At 49.7% G+C, this 16,969-nt stretch overlaps 2 protein-coding genes across 3 annotated transcripts in view; one reads left to right on the top strand and one right to left on the bottom strand.

The window, feature by feature from the left end:
• The window catches only part of LOC112676390 (uncharacterized), a 535,411-nt gene that overhangs the window by 204,344 nt on the left and 314,098 nt on the right, over nt 1-16,969 (top strand). The window lies entirely within an intron of this gene.
• EP400 (E1A binding protein p400) overlaps nt 1-16,969 on the bottom strand; it is a 102,627-nt gene that overhangs the window by 2,999 nt on the left and 82,659 nt on the right. Inside the window, 7 exon segments of the mRNA XM_035706615.2 lie at nt 671-748; nt 4,587-4,733; nt 6,733-6,857; nt 7,266-7,461; nt 9,308-9,526; nt 11,312-11,481; nt 11,613-11,820. Of these exon segments, the coding sequence (XP_035562508.2) occupies nt 671-748; nt 4,587-4,733; nt 6,733-6,857; nt 7,266-7,461; nt 9,308-9,526; nt 11,312-11,481; nt 11,613-11,820 (1,143 nt within the window).

Raw genomic sequence — 16,969 nt, forward strand, 5'->3', positions numbered from 1 at the left:
CTTTTGTGAAACGTGAGAACTATGGTGATGTATCAAAGTATGACCTCTGGTTTCTGACCACACAGGAACAGGAAAAAGCCACTGAACGCAACCACCGTTGGCACAGGCTGACAGCTGGCGCCCAGTGGTGGCATTCAGATTTTAGTGCTGTTTAGTTCCTTGAAATCTACATACCACTGTGATTTTGAAGTATTTTGTTAAAGAACTGCTTGACAAGGCCACATTTTGCAGCAGCAAATAAAAAGGTGGAAGCCTGACGGTTTGGTGACAATGGTCACTGCTGTCCTCAGTAGTACTTATACTTCTAGGACCAAGGTCACTGTAAGCAGATTCTGTTTCCTGTGTTTCCATAAACTAAGCTATGGGGGTTTCAGCTTGTAGGATGCACTTGCAATTGCTGGCTGAAGGGAGGATCCTACAAATGGGCTCCTTTTATACGTTCGACACTGAGTCTGAATATGGGTGTTCAGTTTGTGTCTTGCTAGATTAAGGATCAGATGTTGTCCCCAGAATTAATCTTTGCTGAATTAAGACAATCAACAGTGATTTTCTGAGAGTTAATATTCTAATTTCCAGAATGAAAACCAAGAACTCTCCTAGCAGGAAACATGAAGTTTTACTCAAAGTCCATGGGAGACTCCCCAGAGGAGTGGGCGTCTGCAGGTCCTACCTGCTGGGAAGCAGAGGCCACCTGCTGGATGCTGGCCACAGGTGTCTGCTGTTGGACGACTTGAGGGAGTTTTGCAACCTTGACAAATCAAAACAAAAAAGCCAAATGTAGAATTCAAGAGAATGTGTACACACAGAGACCTTTTACTCTTTTCTTTCCTTCTCAGTTCTTAATGCAAAAGTAAAAAGAACACAGGGACCAGATGACACCAAAGAGCAATTCTCGGTTTGCTCACCTGCAGCCAGTTATCATGGCTCACGCAGAGTAATGCCTGTCTCCTTCATCTGTGTGTAACCAACAGCTTATCTTGGGCTCATACTTCAGTCATGGTTTTTCTTTTACTAACAACTGTTCCAAGTTTATATAAGACAATTAAACTGGGGATCCCTGGGTGGCGCAGCGGTTTGGCGCCTGCCTTTGGCCCAGGGTGCGATTCTGGAGACCCGGGATCGAATCCCACGTCAGGCTCCCGGTGCATGGAGCCTGCTTCTCCCTCTGCCTATGTCTCTGCCTCTCTCTCCCTCTCTCTCTGTATGACTATCATAAATAAATTTAAAAAAAAAAAAAAAAAAAGACAATTAAACTGAAGACAGAATGAAATATTTTGGCATTTCATCAGCGCTAATGAGAGTCCCTTCGCCAAGTCCGGGCACTGTTCTAGGAGGATGCCTACACCATGAAGTGATCTGGACTAGCTGGGGTCCATTTCAAACATGTCTCAACGTTCAACATTTTAAACTAGAACTAGTTATTGTATCATCTTTCTATATTTTCCTTGTTACTGAGATCTTCATTCATAAGAGAGACAGAGACACAGGCAGAGGGAGAAGCAGGCTCCATGCAGGGAGCCCAACATGGGACTCGATCTCGGGTCTCCAGGATCACACCCAGGGCTGAAGGTGGCGCTAAACTGCTGAGCCACCCGGGCTGCCCAAGATCTTCGTTCCTGATAAAACTTTCCACCCTGTGCTGCCTTCTGCAAACACATCATCCCATACATATGTGGCTGTCTCGATGCAGTGCGACAATTCAGGCAACTGGTGTCTACCCAGGGTGTAGGTTCAGAGCAAAACAGGCTCCCAAGTAGCAGCTGCTGGGGGCCAGGACACCTCCCACCTGGGTCTCTAACTCACAGAGCAGGGACGAAAATAAGTCTTACCAAAATAATTCTGGAGAAAATGTGAAATTACAAGATGTACTTTTAAATGAAAGGGCTCCAAGTAAATGTTAGTACTCACTATAAAATCTGAAATCATCGGAAGGCACTTACTAGCTCACTGTAACTAAAATAAAAATTGATAAAAATTGTAAACAGAATTTGCTAAGAGAAAAAGAGCCCCTGCCTGAGTGCTCTGAGCACTGGCGGGAAACAAAGACTCGGTGAGCGAGATCAGGGACCCACCTGCACACGGCAGGATAAGCACAGACACCTGTGGGTGAAACTAAGACGTCTCAACTCCCAACCGAAGCAGAGGTGGGAGCCCAGAGCTGGGAACTGAGGCGCTACAGCAGCTTTCACCCTGAGAGCACATGACTCTCTAGGTCATGCAGGGTGCGCCAGACAAGAGGCCAAGTTCAAACCCACTGTCAGCGATGAGCTATAGCTGTGGTTCTATCACCTGGGGGAATCTGTGAGGATGTCAACTTCCTGAGGCTCTGGTGCTGCTGGGGGAGGGGACATGGCTTCAGAACTGAACTGACACTACCCGAGAGACACCAGCCCTCCTGCCACAACTGACTGGCCCTGATAGTGCCCATGGGCGCCCAGCAGAAGCAGGAATCAGCCTTCAACCCAGACCTCGAAGCAATCCCACAGCAGGCTTCAAGGAGAACTGGCTTCCAAGAAAATAACCACTATAAATACAAACAGTTCCTGAGGCAACAATAGCAAGGACATAAAACCCTTAATTTAAATGTAGCCAATAATAAGGAATCTAACATAAAAATAACACAAATAGAAAAAATGAGAAACAAACGCAAAATGAGAGCGGAGAGATTCTAACCTATGTCTGTTAGTGAATGACACAGAAGGACATGGAAGAGACTGTGTAGCCATCAGCCACAGGGGTGAGCCTGGAGTCATCAGCACAGAGACTGATGGCAGCCTTGAGACTGGGGAAGACACAAAGGAACAAACACTCCCAGCAAACAAGGTGAAGAAGGGAATCTTCTTACTCTACTGAAGGCTGATTCTAAACATTGGACCCTGCACAGTGACCAGAGTGACAGTGATACAGATAAGTGCCTGTGCGTGCCACTCCACCAGGGGCCTGCAGGCCTTGCCAGTGTGGTAAAGCAGGAAGAAAGGGGCAAGGGAAGAGGAAGATGCCAGCCACCACTCGGCACAGGCCACCTGTCCAGGTACCAAGGATGCACTGGGGGCCACAGACCACTGTCAAAGGAACAGGGCTGATCAAGGCAGCCAGATTCAAAAGCCAAGGTGCAAAGAGAAAGGCGCAGACGTCAAACAGAAACTCAGAAACACACTATGACAGAAGTGTCAGGAAACACTAAGTACTGAGGAACCAAACCAGTACAAGGGCTAAGACCTTCCTGGAAAAAAATTTAAAAAACCTGGGCAGAGGGCACTGAAGGAGCCAAACAACAAAGGATGCATGGCACTGATGAGTCTGCACTCAAACTGCAAAGACACAGCCTCCCCCAGATACCCTGAGGGGGTGCAAACTCCAGCTACGTGCCACCCAAGCCTAGTAGTCCTAGCAGTCCTGGTAGGAATCCCAACAGTTCCGTTCATGGTGAGAGCTTAACAAGCTGACTGGAAACTAACAGGAAGTGCAGAGAGCCATGGACAGCAGGATGTTCCTGACAATCCGAGGCGGGCATGCCCCAGGGGCCAAGTCTCACTATATGGCCAATGGGATGGACATGCAGACACCACGGTGCTAAAGAAAGCGCCATGCACAACTACGCACGATTTATGCTAGTGTCGTGCTATGGATCAGAAGAAAGGAGCGTGGAAAACAACAGGGTATTCTAATGGGAAAAAGAAATTGAATTCTCAGTTTTATATTGTCTGGAAAAGCCCATTCCAAGAATGTCAGAAACCTAAGTGTAAAAGAAATTACAAAGTTTTTAGAAGATGAGAACATCAAGACCTCTGGAAGGATTTTTATGCAAGACACAAAAACACTAATCAGAAACAGACTGACAAATTCCGATATTTTAAAACTACTAACTTCTGTTCGTGCACAGACACCACACAGTTCAGTGCGAAGAAGACAGGCCATGAGTGAGGAGAAGCCTGTGAACAGGACTGAGACCTTAAGGCTAACACCCAGAATGGGAACAACGCTGTGACACTCAACAGGCGCTTCACAGAAGAGGAACCCCAACTGACAGCAGAGTCATGCACAGCAGGACTGCAGGAGTCGCCAGGACACACTGGTGTTGGGTGAGGCTGGGTGGAGGCTGGCAGGGCTGGCGCCACTGCAGAAGCCCAACAGACGTGCACACACTCACAGCACCGCACACACGCATGAAGGAGTCACACTGCTGCCGAGAGGTGGGTCCTGTCCCACAGCATGCGTCTCTGCTGCTCCCTGTACCTTCTCTAAGTATCCCCAGGCCAGGAGCAAAGCCAGGAGCAGCCTACGCAGCCATCAGCAGCACAGCAATGGACTGTGTTGACTCACTAACTCCAGGAAGACATCGAGACATGGAGGACACCCCTCAGAGACAGACCTTGGCACGGCCCCCCAGCCACACTGCTGCAATCCAGAGGTAGCAAAGCCAGCGAGGAATGTCAGGGGGCCAGCCATCTTTGAGGAGCTCCATTAATGGGGTGCTGGTTTCATAGGAGTCTGCCCGTCCTTATTCTCTGTAGCCCATATGCTAATCACTCACTTTCCCAGGCACCTCCTGTTCTGTGACCCACCTTATGCTCAGGTGTGCTTACCTGGATCTGCGTCTGCACCTGCTGGGTCCCAGCCAATTTCTGGGCCTGGGAGATGGGTGTGGTAAGGAACTGGGTTTTAAGGGCTGGCTGGGTGGCATAGGTGACCTTCTGTGGTTGGCCTTGAGCAGCAATCTGCTGTGCGGTGATCTGAAGGAAGAAAAATTGCTCCAGGTTACAGCCAGGTGAGGCTGTGACCCCTTCTCAGAACAGGGCCTCCCTGTGGGCCCCCATGGCCCTCATGGCCACAGCATGACCACCTCCCACCCCCAACACTGCCGGCCTTTCACCCATTCCTGAAGCTGCCCCACCAGTGTGCCTGGCCTCCTCTGTTGGGAAGCTCCCTCAGAGACCAGGCTGGAGTTTGTCTCTACATCCTCTGCACATGTGGTGAGGTGTCTGCTCATCAGAGTGAACTTGACCAGAATACAAAAACCATGCACATACACTTTCCTGAATCTAATTTTAAGATCTGGGCATACTTTAAAATACTTAACAAAAGGGATAACAAACCTCTACACACAAACTTTGCATGTTTAACCTAATTTCTAGTTTTCTTTGCTAGAAGAATGCAAATCCTATTCAGAAGGCCATGCATACACAGTCTGTGTGGTTTGTGAAGCCACCGGTACACACAAAGATTTTCCTAATGTCTCAGAAGTTTTCTTTCAAATCCTGTGAACATCAGACCAATGCTATAGCTAAAGGTCTTCCATTTCTCTCCTGGCAGGAAGCTAAGCTTTCTCAATTACCCAGGCCCCACTGCTGGCACCCTTGCCCTCCTGTCATAATGCCTCCAGCATGGCCAGATCTGTGAGCTGTCCTGCATCCCTAAAAGCCCCAAAGCCCAAGGATGTGGTGTGTCCCTCCTGGAACTGTCTGCCATCAGGGAGAAAGTGGCTCCCAGAGACGAGGGTACTGACCACTCTCTTCCATCAGAGGAGACATACCTTTCTTCCTGGCTGTGGCTCTCTCCGGAAGAGAGGAGGAAAGTATCTGAAGGGTACACATCTGGCATGGTGGGCTGCTGCCAGGACAGCGCTTCTTTGGGCCCCATCCTACGCTGCTCTACCATGTCCCAAGTGGTTCTGCCCTTCTTGCCTCACCACCTTCCTTGCTCACGCTGCCATGCCCTCCTAGTGCTCATCGACTCACCCAAGGCTGCCGAGGACTGCTCAACTTTTGACTGTTCCTCTGTCCCCACAACGCAGTGTTGTCAGGGACCGGCAGTATCTCAGCCCCCACCAGATCTGAGCTCAGCTCCTGCAAGCAGGAGCAGCGACACTCAGGGAAGAGCTATCCGACTCTTGTGGGACACTGTACCGTGCCCCACATGCGATGATCAGCTCTGCGACTCTGAGCCTCAGTTTCCTTAAAGTAACATGCAGCCATGCTCTGAAAACTGGCAGCAGATGCCCTCAGAGCTCCCAGCACACACAGGGAGTGATAGCTGCTCCACCCTCAGCCTGTGTGTCCAGCTCCAGTTCACAAACAGCAGGTACAACACTCAGTGCAAGCACCAAACATCATCATCTGCATGCTGGGCTGTATACTACCAGGAAGTACACAAAGCAGAAGTTCTGGATGACAGGGCACCTCACACTCTGCTCCTGTATGTCAGTACAGCATCCGCACAGGGCACAACCTGAACACACGGGCCTACAGGAGGCTCAGCCTGGACACCTGCAACAGCTCAGAGCTAATGCTCAAATGTCAGAGTCAGCGGGACACTGACAGGACTTCACATCAGGCCCCTCTCCCCTTGCTTCCCCTCTCTGCCCTGCACGTACAAACAGGTAAGAATGTTAGTCCCCACCCAGCTCCTGGCCAGGTTCTATCTGTGTGTGCACATCTAGAGCCCAGGCAGTCACACGCGGCGAGCTACACCTGCACCCCTGGACCCCTCTGGCCCTTCCCAGCCATGCAATTCCACAGCTGGCTTCACAGCTCCCCCATGAGCTCCTGTGACCACCTTCTCCCTGCAGGGCCTTTTAGCAGCTCCCACTCCAAGAGCTCTGTAAGCCAAGTGCACAAGCACAGGGTCGTGTGTGGCTCCCGTGCAGCACTCTCTTGTCCATGCGCCCAGCAGGAGGGCCTGGCTTGGCCTGAAGACAGTACAACAGGAGAACCACATGTAGACAGCCGGTACCTTCTGCTGGACTGCTGCAGGGCCCGGAGCGGCCTGCGGCTGGATGGCTTTCTGCTGCTGCACAGCTTGTTGCTTGAGCTTCAGCAGCTGCTGGACATGTACAGGCTGAGCCACGACGGTCTGTCCTGTGAATAGTGAGCCCATCTTTAGTCACAGAGCTCAGTGGGAACAAGGGTCTCAAACCTCCCTGAAGCTCCCTCAACCTCCCTGAAGCTCCCTCCACCTCCCAGACCCACTGAGTTGTTCCCATGGACTACTTTCTGGAACTACGTGAACACAAAACAGCCGTTTTGCAGGTATACTTAAAATGTCTGTGAGCCCATTAGGACGTTCAAACAAACGTGTTTGTTCCAAATGTCAACAGATTAGATCAAGGGCTGAAACTTGTACTAGCCAGAGGGTGCCCTGACATAACTGAAAGGGGCATCTGGCACAAAAGCCAGCAGGGTGGGCATCTGGCACAGCCAGCCAGCCTTGCTCAAGGCTCTCAGTGGGGCAAGTGGGGGAGGGAAGGAGCTGCACATGATAGGCACCTGCGGCTTTCTGTGGCTGCCCAATGGCCACGCTGATCCCAGCAACGTTCATGGGCAGGGTCGTCACACCTGGCGAGGAGACCACGGCCGCAGGCACGGACACCACTGGAGGCTTCGCAAGCGCCACCTGAGCGGGCTGGGGCGCCTGAGCCTGCATCTGCCCTTGCGCCTGCAGCTGCGAAGGGGGAACCCGGGTCTAAACAGTGAAAATAATGGGAGAGTCCAGAGATATTTGGGATACTATGTGTCTTTGCAAACATTTCCCCACAAGAGGTCAAACAGTGAGAAATTTACAGATTCACAAAGGTGAGAAGTGGCTGTCAACTGAAGGGGCACATTTCATTGAGGGCTGCTCTATGCCTAACCCACCACTGGTGAATGCAGGGAAGAGGGCTTAGCAAGACCCACATCTGCTTGTTCACACTGAGGCTCAGACCCTGCTATGTGGCACTGGTCTCCACTGTTCCTCCTTCTGGCTCTTGGACCTCAGAGAGGCCCTATCGATAGCCACATGTCCTACAGACACCCACTCCTCTGGCTACACCTGAAGGTCAGCCTACCGTCCCACCCTCAATCACTGCTAGTGACCACCGCCTGCCGGCACCGCTTTTTGCTACTCAGTCTCCACAATGCCACCAAACACTCGTTTCCTGAAGTTATGCTTCAGAAAGGAAAACAGACCTGTCTTACCTGTATAAGCAAGCACTCAGACTACCTGAGACAACATAGAGAAGTAAAAGAACCCCTAGCCCTAAAACTACCCGCACATGAATGTGAAAACCAGTATTTAGCCCATCAGATGCTGTTCTTACCTGTGTCGCTTGCTATGGTGGGACTCACAAATATCCTGTAGTCTGTTTCTCTGCCTTTTACAACAATCCTTCTCCAAAGTTGCATGCTACCCCAATGTGTGGATGCTCACCACTATTCAGACAACTCTAGCTAATGGGGACCTGTCTCCTCTAACATGACTGAAACAGCAGGACTGCGCGTCCATCTCATTGGATTCGTTCTCTACTTCATGTGAGAATGGAAACAGGACCGCTAGGTAAAGCAGTGAGTGCACTTTGTAGCTCACTGACTAGAAGCCCTCCCAGAGGAGAAGCCAATCTCACATGAGGAGCATGCCTTCCCCATGCCTTGGTTGGCACACAGGGTCAACACCCTTCTCCTTTGAATTTGCATTTCTTGTGAGCACAGATGAAACCAAACTTGCTTTCCCAGTTCCTGTCCGCTTCTACCCTGCTTCTTACAGACATGAAGTGGGGGTGAGGCACACATGAAGCTAAGCCTGAGCATCCTGTGCAAGCTGTAGGGAACTAGCTATCGGATTCGGGCAAGTTACTTACTTGACTGCCTCAGTTTCTGTACCTACTACACACTGGAGTTTATGTGAACATGCCCATGCTGGCTTTAGCGGCAGTCTGTGAGCACTGACCACATGAGAAATACAGAGCCTAGGGAAGTGCCTGGCCTGGAGCAGGGGCCCTGGCATCGGCCATCCCTAGTGCTAGGACAGGGGCTCCCCCAGCAGGGCAGTGTCTGGCCCACAGGACATTTGACTTATACTTGTTGAGTTTAACTGATCTTCCCAGACACTATTTTCACCATGACATTCTGCTCTTGTTCACAAACCTCGAGTCTCTGCCTACAGAACAGTGATACCAGAGCCTGGTGTTCAGGCCTCGCCCACCTCCCTACACAGGTCCCATTCACCATAACCTATGCTCCAACTGCATGGGCCTCACCCCCATAGAAACCTCGCCCTTGTGCACAGCCCAGCCCGCCCCCACCTCCTCCAGCTGCCCAGCCCATGAGCTCTGTGATGCTCACGTCCTGGGAAGCAGGATGACATAAGTGCCCCCACGTGTCGTGTTTCATCCTCTCTGAGGACAACTTAAGCTCTTGGGGGAAAGCGCACATCTTCTACTTTCCTTGTAGATCTGCCAGAACACCTAACACGGTCCTCAGCAAGCAGTAACATTCAATTAAATGTTAAAAGACATAGCTTTGGAAAAACAAATGTATCAACCGGAACTTACGAGCCGGGCCACCTGGAGGTTGGCCACGGTGGTGCCCGTGAGCAGGGCTCCGGGCCGCGGGGCCGTGACCGTGGCCAGCTGGGGGCTCTGCTGCGGCGTGGGTGGCGGGGCCTGCACTTGCACTTGTGTAGCGGGCTGTGGGGGCCCTGGCGGGGCCTGCGGTGGGGGGGCCTGCTGGGGCAGCTGCAGTTTCTGCTTCTGCATTTTGATCAGATGTTCCTAAAACCCAGATAAAGTAGCTTTTCATCAATATTAACTGCATTCCATTTCTTATAAATCTTGGTTTTAAGTTACTATTGTACTATCCATTAAATACCAAGGTAGACAGCTGCTAACACACAACATGCAAACCATCCTCCAGAAGCTTTCTGACATTTTCAAATGTTCCTTTATTAAAAACTAGCATATCACTGATGATAACCAGAAATGGTGATTCTGACAGGTCAGTAAATTCATAGCAAAATTTCTCAGTTTTTCTCACTTACAAACAAGTTGATTTAAGTCTGTAGTACTATAAAATTTTAGAAAGTCTTAAAATCATGGTCCTTCCTGAATTTTTGAAATTTATTATAAGATGTGTATCAGTTCTCAACTTTTTATTCTATTCGTTTCCAAATGAATACTTAGTTGATAAATAAATCTCATGTCTTGAGACACCTGGGTGGCTCAGTGGTTGAGCATCTGCCTTCAGCTCGGGGTGTGATCCCGGAGTCCTGGGATCGAGTCCCGCATCGGGCTCCCTGCATGGAGCCTGCGTCTTCCTCTGCCTGTCTCTTCCTCTCTCTCTGTGTCTCTCATGAATTAAAAAAAAAAAAAAAAAAAATCTGTCTTTAAAAGAAGTGAAAACATAAAGATGTCAAAATAGCTCAAAAATATTTCAAGGAATCAATTTTCTTTTTAGAAAACTACTGGGTAGTTCATGACTACCAGATCTCTCTCGACATGCTGAAAACAGTAAGGACTCTGAAATTGAGGAGAGGGCAGAGTGGAGAATCCAGGCACAGGCAAACAAGCGGCTAAGTGGGGCTCTGGCAGCTGAAGGAGGGCATGCAAGGGCACGAGCCAGCTCTCATATCCTGGGGAGAAGCAGGAAGGGGAGGACAGGCCATACATGTGTGTGTGGGGGGGGCGGGGGGGGGGGGGAGGTGCTGGGCCAGTAACTTTAAAATTCAGCGCTGTCTCCCAGACTTCCACAGTGACAGGCATGTTCTAGATCTGGCCTGTACAATATGCTAGCCACAGCCACACATGGCCACTGCACCCTTGAAATGTGGCTGGTGCAACGGAGGAGGTGAATGGTTTACTTGGTTGCATTTCCTTCCTCTGGCGCATATCCCAGGGCCTCACTAGTCAAGTCTCAGCTCAGGGCCTACATGCCCTCACAGCCCTCCAGCACGCCCCCTTGTCCCCTCTGTAATGGAGAAGGAGCAGGCCCAAGGTCAGGTACTTACTGTGGCAGGCCTGGCAACTAGATGGAGCTCTACAATACTATCTCATGTCTACATATGTTTGTCCACTCACTTTCCATACCAAGCAAGAATACTTCTCCATGTTGGCAGGAATACAGTATTTCCTTTCAAAATGAATTCATTTACATACATAGCTGCACAGGTTGTGCAGAGGGTGGCAACAATCAGGACTGTCTGTACTCAGCACTGCAAATGAACTACACATGAAGAAACCAAGTATGCAACACTTCATCTCTGAGACTGTCATTTCCCACCAGCATGTTCTCCAGCTGGGAATGGAACCAGGCTGCCTTCTACTTCTCGGGAGCCTGAACTGCTGCCCAGAGCACCAGACAGCAAGCAGAAAGACAAGTCTCCAGAGCGCGGTCAATAGGCCACGTGACCATGAAGTGGCACTGCGTGGAAAGCCATTTTTAGGGACAATACAAGCACACTTCCCACAAAGACAACAGCAGACCTGTGCAAAATATACTTCCAACTAGGTGACACATGAGGCCTCGGGCAGTGAGTGTGTGGTTTCCTACAAGATACTCACCGGGGTCAACTTGCCGACAGCTTTGATCTGTGCCGGTGACGGGGCCTGGCCCTGAATCTGCGGGACCTGCACCTGAGAGGGCGGTGGCGGTGGGGGCTGCTGCTGCTGCTGCCGGAGAAGCTGGAAGTGTGCAGGTGTGATGGCCTTCCCAGGCAGCTGCACTCCTGTGGCTGGGAGAGGGTGCTATGTTACTCGGCGCACGCACATGGCCTGCCCCTTCTCCCACAACAGATGCATGCTCGTGTCCTCACCAGTTCAAACATTAAGACGGGTCACACAGGAAAATCCCACCTGCCCTTACCTTGCGACACCTGAGTCACCAAAGACCGGGTCGGAGTCTGTACTGGAGTCAGGCTGGTAGTGACCACAGCTGAGGCTGTCACAGAAGTAACTGCTCGAACACCCTGGGTTGGTGCCAGCGACACAAGGTCGGATGTGGCTGTGGCCGGGGAGCCAACCGCTCGAGGCTGGGTGTGGACTACCTGGGCAGGAGCAGAGCCTCCAGAGGTCTGCAAGAAGCAACAGGGAAGCCGTCAGGTCACTCCACGCTATCCTTCAAGGCTTCCATGTATACTAGAGAACACAAGAGGACACCCATCTCTAAACCTGAGGAAAAGGAAGCACTCTCCAGAGCTCAGTGCTTTCACAAACTGAATGAATGATGGAGTACGCTGCACCTGTGCCTTGAGCTTCAAAGTGCGTCAGTCACCACAGAAAAACCGTTTCAGATGGCAACACTCCTATTCCCATTCTAAAAGGCTGCCCTGTCCCTCTGTTGTCACTTGAAAGAGTCTGGTCCCCAGGAACATTGTGAGGTTCTGACTATCCTCCAGATGCCTGTGCTCACTTCCCCAAACACACAGTGTAAGGTCTTGCTCTCCACCACTGCCCCTTTCCCACTGCCCTTTCTCCCACTTAAGGCTTCTTTTGAGCAGCCCTGCTGCCTCCTGTGCCCCACACTGATCCTTGGAGCCACAGCCACACCAGTCCCACCACAAACTGGACAGACCCCACTGATTCCACCTCTGAGACTGCCCATGAACATGGCACTTAAAACAAACAAACAAACAAACATGGCACTTGCCTCTGCTGGCCCCTCAGTTTGGGCGGTCAGGACATTCTTCCAGACCGTGCAGCTCACTCCTAGCCCTTCCACATGTCCCTACTCCTGTGTTTAGTTAACTCCAATATCACAATCTGTGTTTCCTATTCAACCCACCTGGCTCCATGTGTCTTCAATCTCCTTTCCTGCCTTCATTCACAGCATTTTTTTCCTCCTCCCACTTTTCCCTCCCAAAGTTTGGAAGTTACACTTTTTATTCTTTTGGTGACTCACCTAAAAATTATACCACCTGGGTGGCTCATGTCATGATCTCAGGGTCCTGGGATCAGCCTCTGCGTCGTAGGGCTCCCTGCTCAGCAGGGAGTCTGCTTCTCCCTCTTCCTCTGCCCCTCCCCCACACTGAAGCTCTCGCGCATGCTCTCTCTCAGATTAAAAAAATTATACCATGAGTACTTGCCAAAGTCACATCAACAGTCTCACATTTTTCCTGAACAAGAAGAGTTCAGAGCATCTCAGCACCTTGGGCCTTGGCTCACTACAGACCACTGTTCCTGTGTAGCACACTGGTTCTATCAGCCCTGCAGGGAGTTTCGGCTGCTGTGAGATCAGTCTCCACCTTGACTGTCCATGCGCTTACTCCCTCTGCCTCGAGCTTGTCCTCTAGTACAGACCCACCTGCTGCTAGCTCTGTGCTCTTTCGGTGTTTTCAAAAGAGGCAGAGTACCGGGGTCAGGTGTGACTTTCTTTCATTAGCACACAGATGTCATTGCAGAGGCTCTGAGGAGGAGGCTGCTGTGTCTCTGGCTGCTCTGGATCCTCTCTGCTGTCCACACTGTGCAGGCGTGGGCTCCTTTCCACCGTCCTGGGTCAGGCTTAGTGGGAATTTCTATATACACTGCTCAGTGTCACTGCTCAGTTCTGGAAAACTCTCACATCTTCTATACTGCCTTTGGCCGCCCTCCTCCCCAACTGAACTCTGAGCTGGCCTTCTGCGGCCTCACATGCACCCTTCTGTGCAGCCCTTGCTGTCACCCTGCACTGCATTCAGGATGGCATCTCCTGACTTATCCCTGGTTCACTCATTCTCTTCTCAATGGTGTATAAACACAGCCCATTACCAGAGTTTTTTCCCCCAATTCTGATAACCATACTTTTCATTTCCAGAAGTCCTCTATAGTCAATCCTTGAACACTGTGGGGGTAACAGGTGCCAAGCCCTCTGCACAGTTGAAAATCCACATATAAGTTTTTTGACACCCCAAAACCTTAACTGGAGGCCTTATGAACACATACTTCGTATGTTGCGTGTGTTACATGCTGCATTCTTACAGTAAGTGAAGCTAGAGACAAGAAACCAGAACGGCCCCTGGCGCTGTCAGAGGAGTGTGCGGCTCCTGGTCTCGGGGTCATGAGTTTGAGCCTTGCATTGGGCTCCACACTTGGCATGAAGCCTACTTAAAAAAAAAAAAAAAAAAAGGGCAAGCAAGCAAGCACAGCTCTTTTGCAATCGATGCCCACAGTCTCCACTATCTCAGGTGGGAATGTCTGCCCACCGTCTGTTGCTTCCACTGGAGTCACTCTTTCCTCCTGTGCTTGGTTATTTTCTACCACGTGCCACTCACTACATTGGAGAATCACCTGCAGAGGTTCTAGGGAATCTAGAGAGAAGGCAAGTTGCTCCAGAGCACCTGCACCTGCTCTGGCCACCTACCCTGGAACACCGCCCACCCAGGTCCACTTCACAGGCTGCAAGGGGTGTGGGCACCCTTTGAATGCCACGTCTGCTCTAGCTGCAAACTGACAGAAGGCTGGTGTGTGGCTGCAGCTCTGCAGGGCTGCAGCTCTGCAGGCTTGTCCCATCCAGCCTGTCCAGACCCTCTGCTAACGGCAGGGTGGAGGGCAGGCGGGGTTTACTTCTGCTCCAGCCCTGCCCCAAGGGCTCAGGCTCCGACTCCTGGCTTAGCACCTCCCTTCTGTCTCTCCCCTGGAATGGGCCAGCTAGAGTCGCCTGTCCCACAAGGTAAAATGTGCTCTGCATCAGACCCTGCCTCACTGCACTATTATTCTGGCTTTCTTCTCTTAGATTTTGCCTTAATAATTTTTGTCAGCTCCTTAAAATTTTTAAAAAGATTAATAAACATGTTTCTATCCAATTTTAGTTTGTTTCATTTAGAGAATAGTATAAATAACTCACTTCACTTTATTACCATAAACAGAAATCCATTCCTGGACTTCCAAAGTGGTTTTTACTCTGCCCTATTCTGCCCGAATCCCGTCTACTACACACCTGTCACATCTCTGCTCAGAGACTATCAAGGGCTCCCAGCTGCCTAGTGAACAAAATTCGTATTCTTTAGCCAGATATCCAAACTCTATGACCACTCATGGTGCCAAGCACACACAGCCATGCAGAGCCTCCCAGTGGGTGCAGGAGCCACTGCTTCTCTGTTAATACATTTGTTTGTGCCCCCTTTAAACAGACCTACTTGATGTGCCTTGAACACACCACACACCTTTCTGGGCTGAAGAGCCATGTGTGTGGATGACACTGTCCTGCTCTTGGGAGCCCAGAAGGCCCACCCTGTCATCTGTACCCTTCATGGTCCAGCTCCAGGACTAGAAGAGCCCTAGGAAAGCATGCCATGTGTCTGACTCCAATTTCTATTCCTATATCACAAGGAAGAGTATATTGTTTGTAAGATCTACTCAAAAAATACATCATGGATGAACTACTTTATCTTCCAAAAATACCACACATAGCATTAGGTCTTATTCAAAATAAAACATGAAGTGCAATGACTTGAGCATTGCACTCTCATATGGGGAATGGTATTGGTCACAGAGAATGGTTTTAACGCCACATGCCTACCTAATAGCCTTTGTTATTTATTAAGATGGCTGAATCACAAGTGGTTTATTGCAAAGGTTAAAGAAAAATAAATAAAATAAATCTAAGCCACACTCTAGAAAAACTTTTAATACATGTTGTGTTACTTAGAGAATATTCTAATTTTTTTAAGCAAGATTTATTGAAGTATAATTTACATACAGTACAATTTACCCACTCCAGGTATACGAACCTATGGTAGCCACCACAATCCAGACACAGAACATATTCTGTTTCCTGTCTCTATGATTTTGCCTTTTTCACGTTAAATGGAATCATGAAGCATACGAGGTTTTTTGAAACTGTCCTCACAGTAAAATGTGTTTTAGAGTCGCCCACCTCATTGTCTGGCCCAGCAGCTCACTCTCTTGTATCGTTGGGTAGTCCTAGATAGTGCCCATGTATCCACCAGAGGCTGTCTGGGTTTCTTTTCTTTTCTTTTTTAAGATTTATTTATTTATTCATTCAGAGAGAGCGGAGAGAGAGGCAGAGACACAGGCAGAGGGAGAAGCAGGCTCCATGCAGGGAGCCCGATGTGGGACTCGATCCCGGGTCTCCAGGATCACACCCCAGGCTGCAGGCGGCGCTAAACCACTGCGCCACTGGGGCTGCCCGTCTGGGTTTCTTTCTTACTAATTATACTTACTCTTTTTTAGTAAGTATAATTATAAATAAAGTATAATTATAAATCAAGCTACTGTATACACTCATGCTCAGGTTTTTTCGTGCAGATGTATGTTTTTACTTCCCTGAGGGAAAATCTAGGTGTGGAAGTGCTATGTTGTACAGTAAGTGTACGTTTCATTTTATCAGAAGTGGCCAATTTCCCACTTGATGCTAATATTCTGTGTGCTGACTGTGGGCTCCAGTCAGGTTGCTTCATTGCCAGTGTTTGCTACAGCCAGGTTTTTGTTTCTAAAGCCCAGAGATGTGTGGTGGCATTTCACTGTGGTTAGTTTTTCACTGGGGGCAGGCGCAGAGGGAAAGGGAAGGGATCATAAGCAGGTGCCATGCCCAGCACACAGCCCAATCCCATGATTGAGTTCACGACCTGCGCTGGAACAATAGTCGGACGCTCTCCTGACTGAGCCCCCCAAGGTCCTATCTCACTGTGGTTTTCCCACGACTCCCCTGATGCTAATATGTTGAAGATCTCTTCACATTTGTTTGCTATCCCTGTTGCTTCTTTGGTGAGATAACCACTTAAATCTTTATCCATGTTTTACAGTGTATTTTCTTTTTTTTAATAAATTAATTTTTTATTGGTGTTCAATTTACCAACATACAGAATAACACCCAGTGCTCATCCCGTCAAGTGCCCCCCTCAGTGCCCGCCACCCATTCACCCCCACCCCCTGCCCTCCTCCCCTTCCACCACACTTAGTTCGTTTCCCAGAGTTAGGAGTCTTTATGTTCTGTCTCCCTTTATTTCTTTTTTTTAATAAAATAATTTTTATTGGTGTTCAGTTTGCCAGCATACAGAATAACACCCAGTGCTCATCCCGTCAAGTGCCCCCCTCAGTGCCCATCACCCAGTAACCCCAACCCCCCGCCCTCCTCCCCTTCCACCACCCCTAGTTCGTTTCCCAGAGTTAGGAGTCTTTATGTTCTGTCTCCCTTTCTGATATTTCCCACACATTTCTTCTCCCTTCCCTTATGTTCCCTTTCACTATTATTTATATTCCCCAAAGAATGAGAACATTACAGTG

Source organism: Canis lupus, chromosome 26 (genome assembly GCF_003254725.2).
Source record: "Canis lupus dingo isolate Sandy chromosome 26, ASM325472v2, whole genome shotgun sequence".
Classification (NCBI taxonomy): Eukaryota; Metazoa; Chordata; class Mammalia; order Carnivora; family Canidae; genus Canis; species Canis lupus.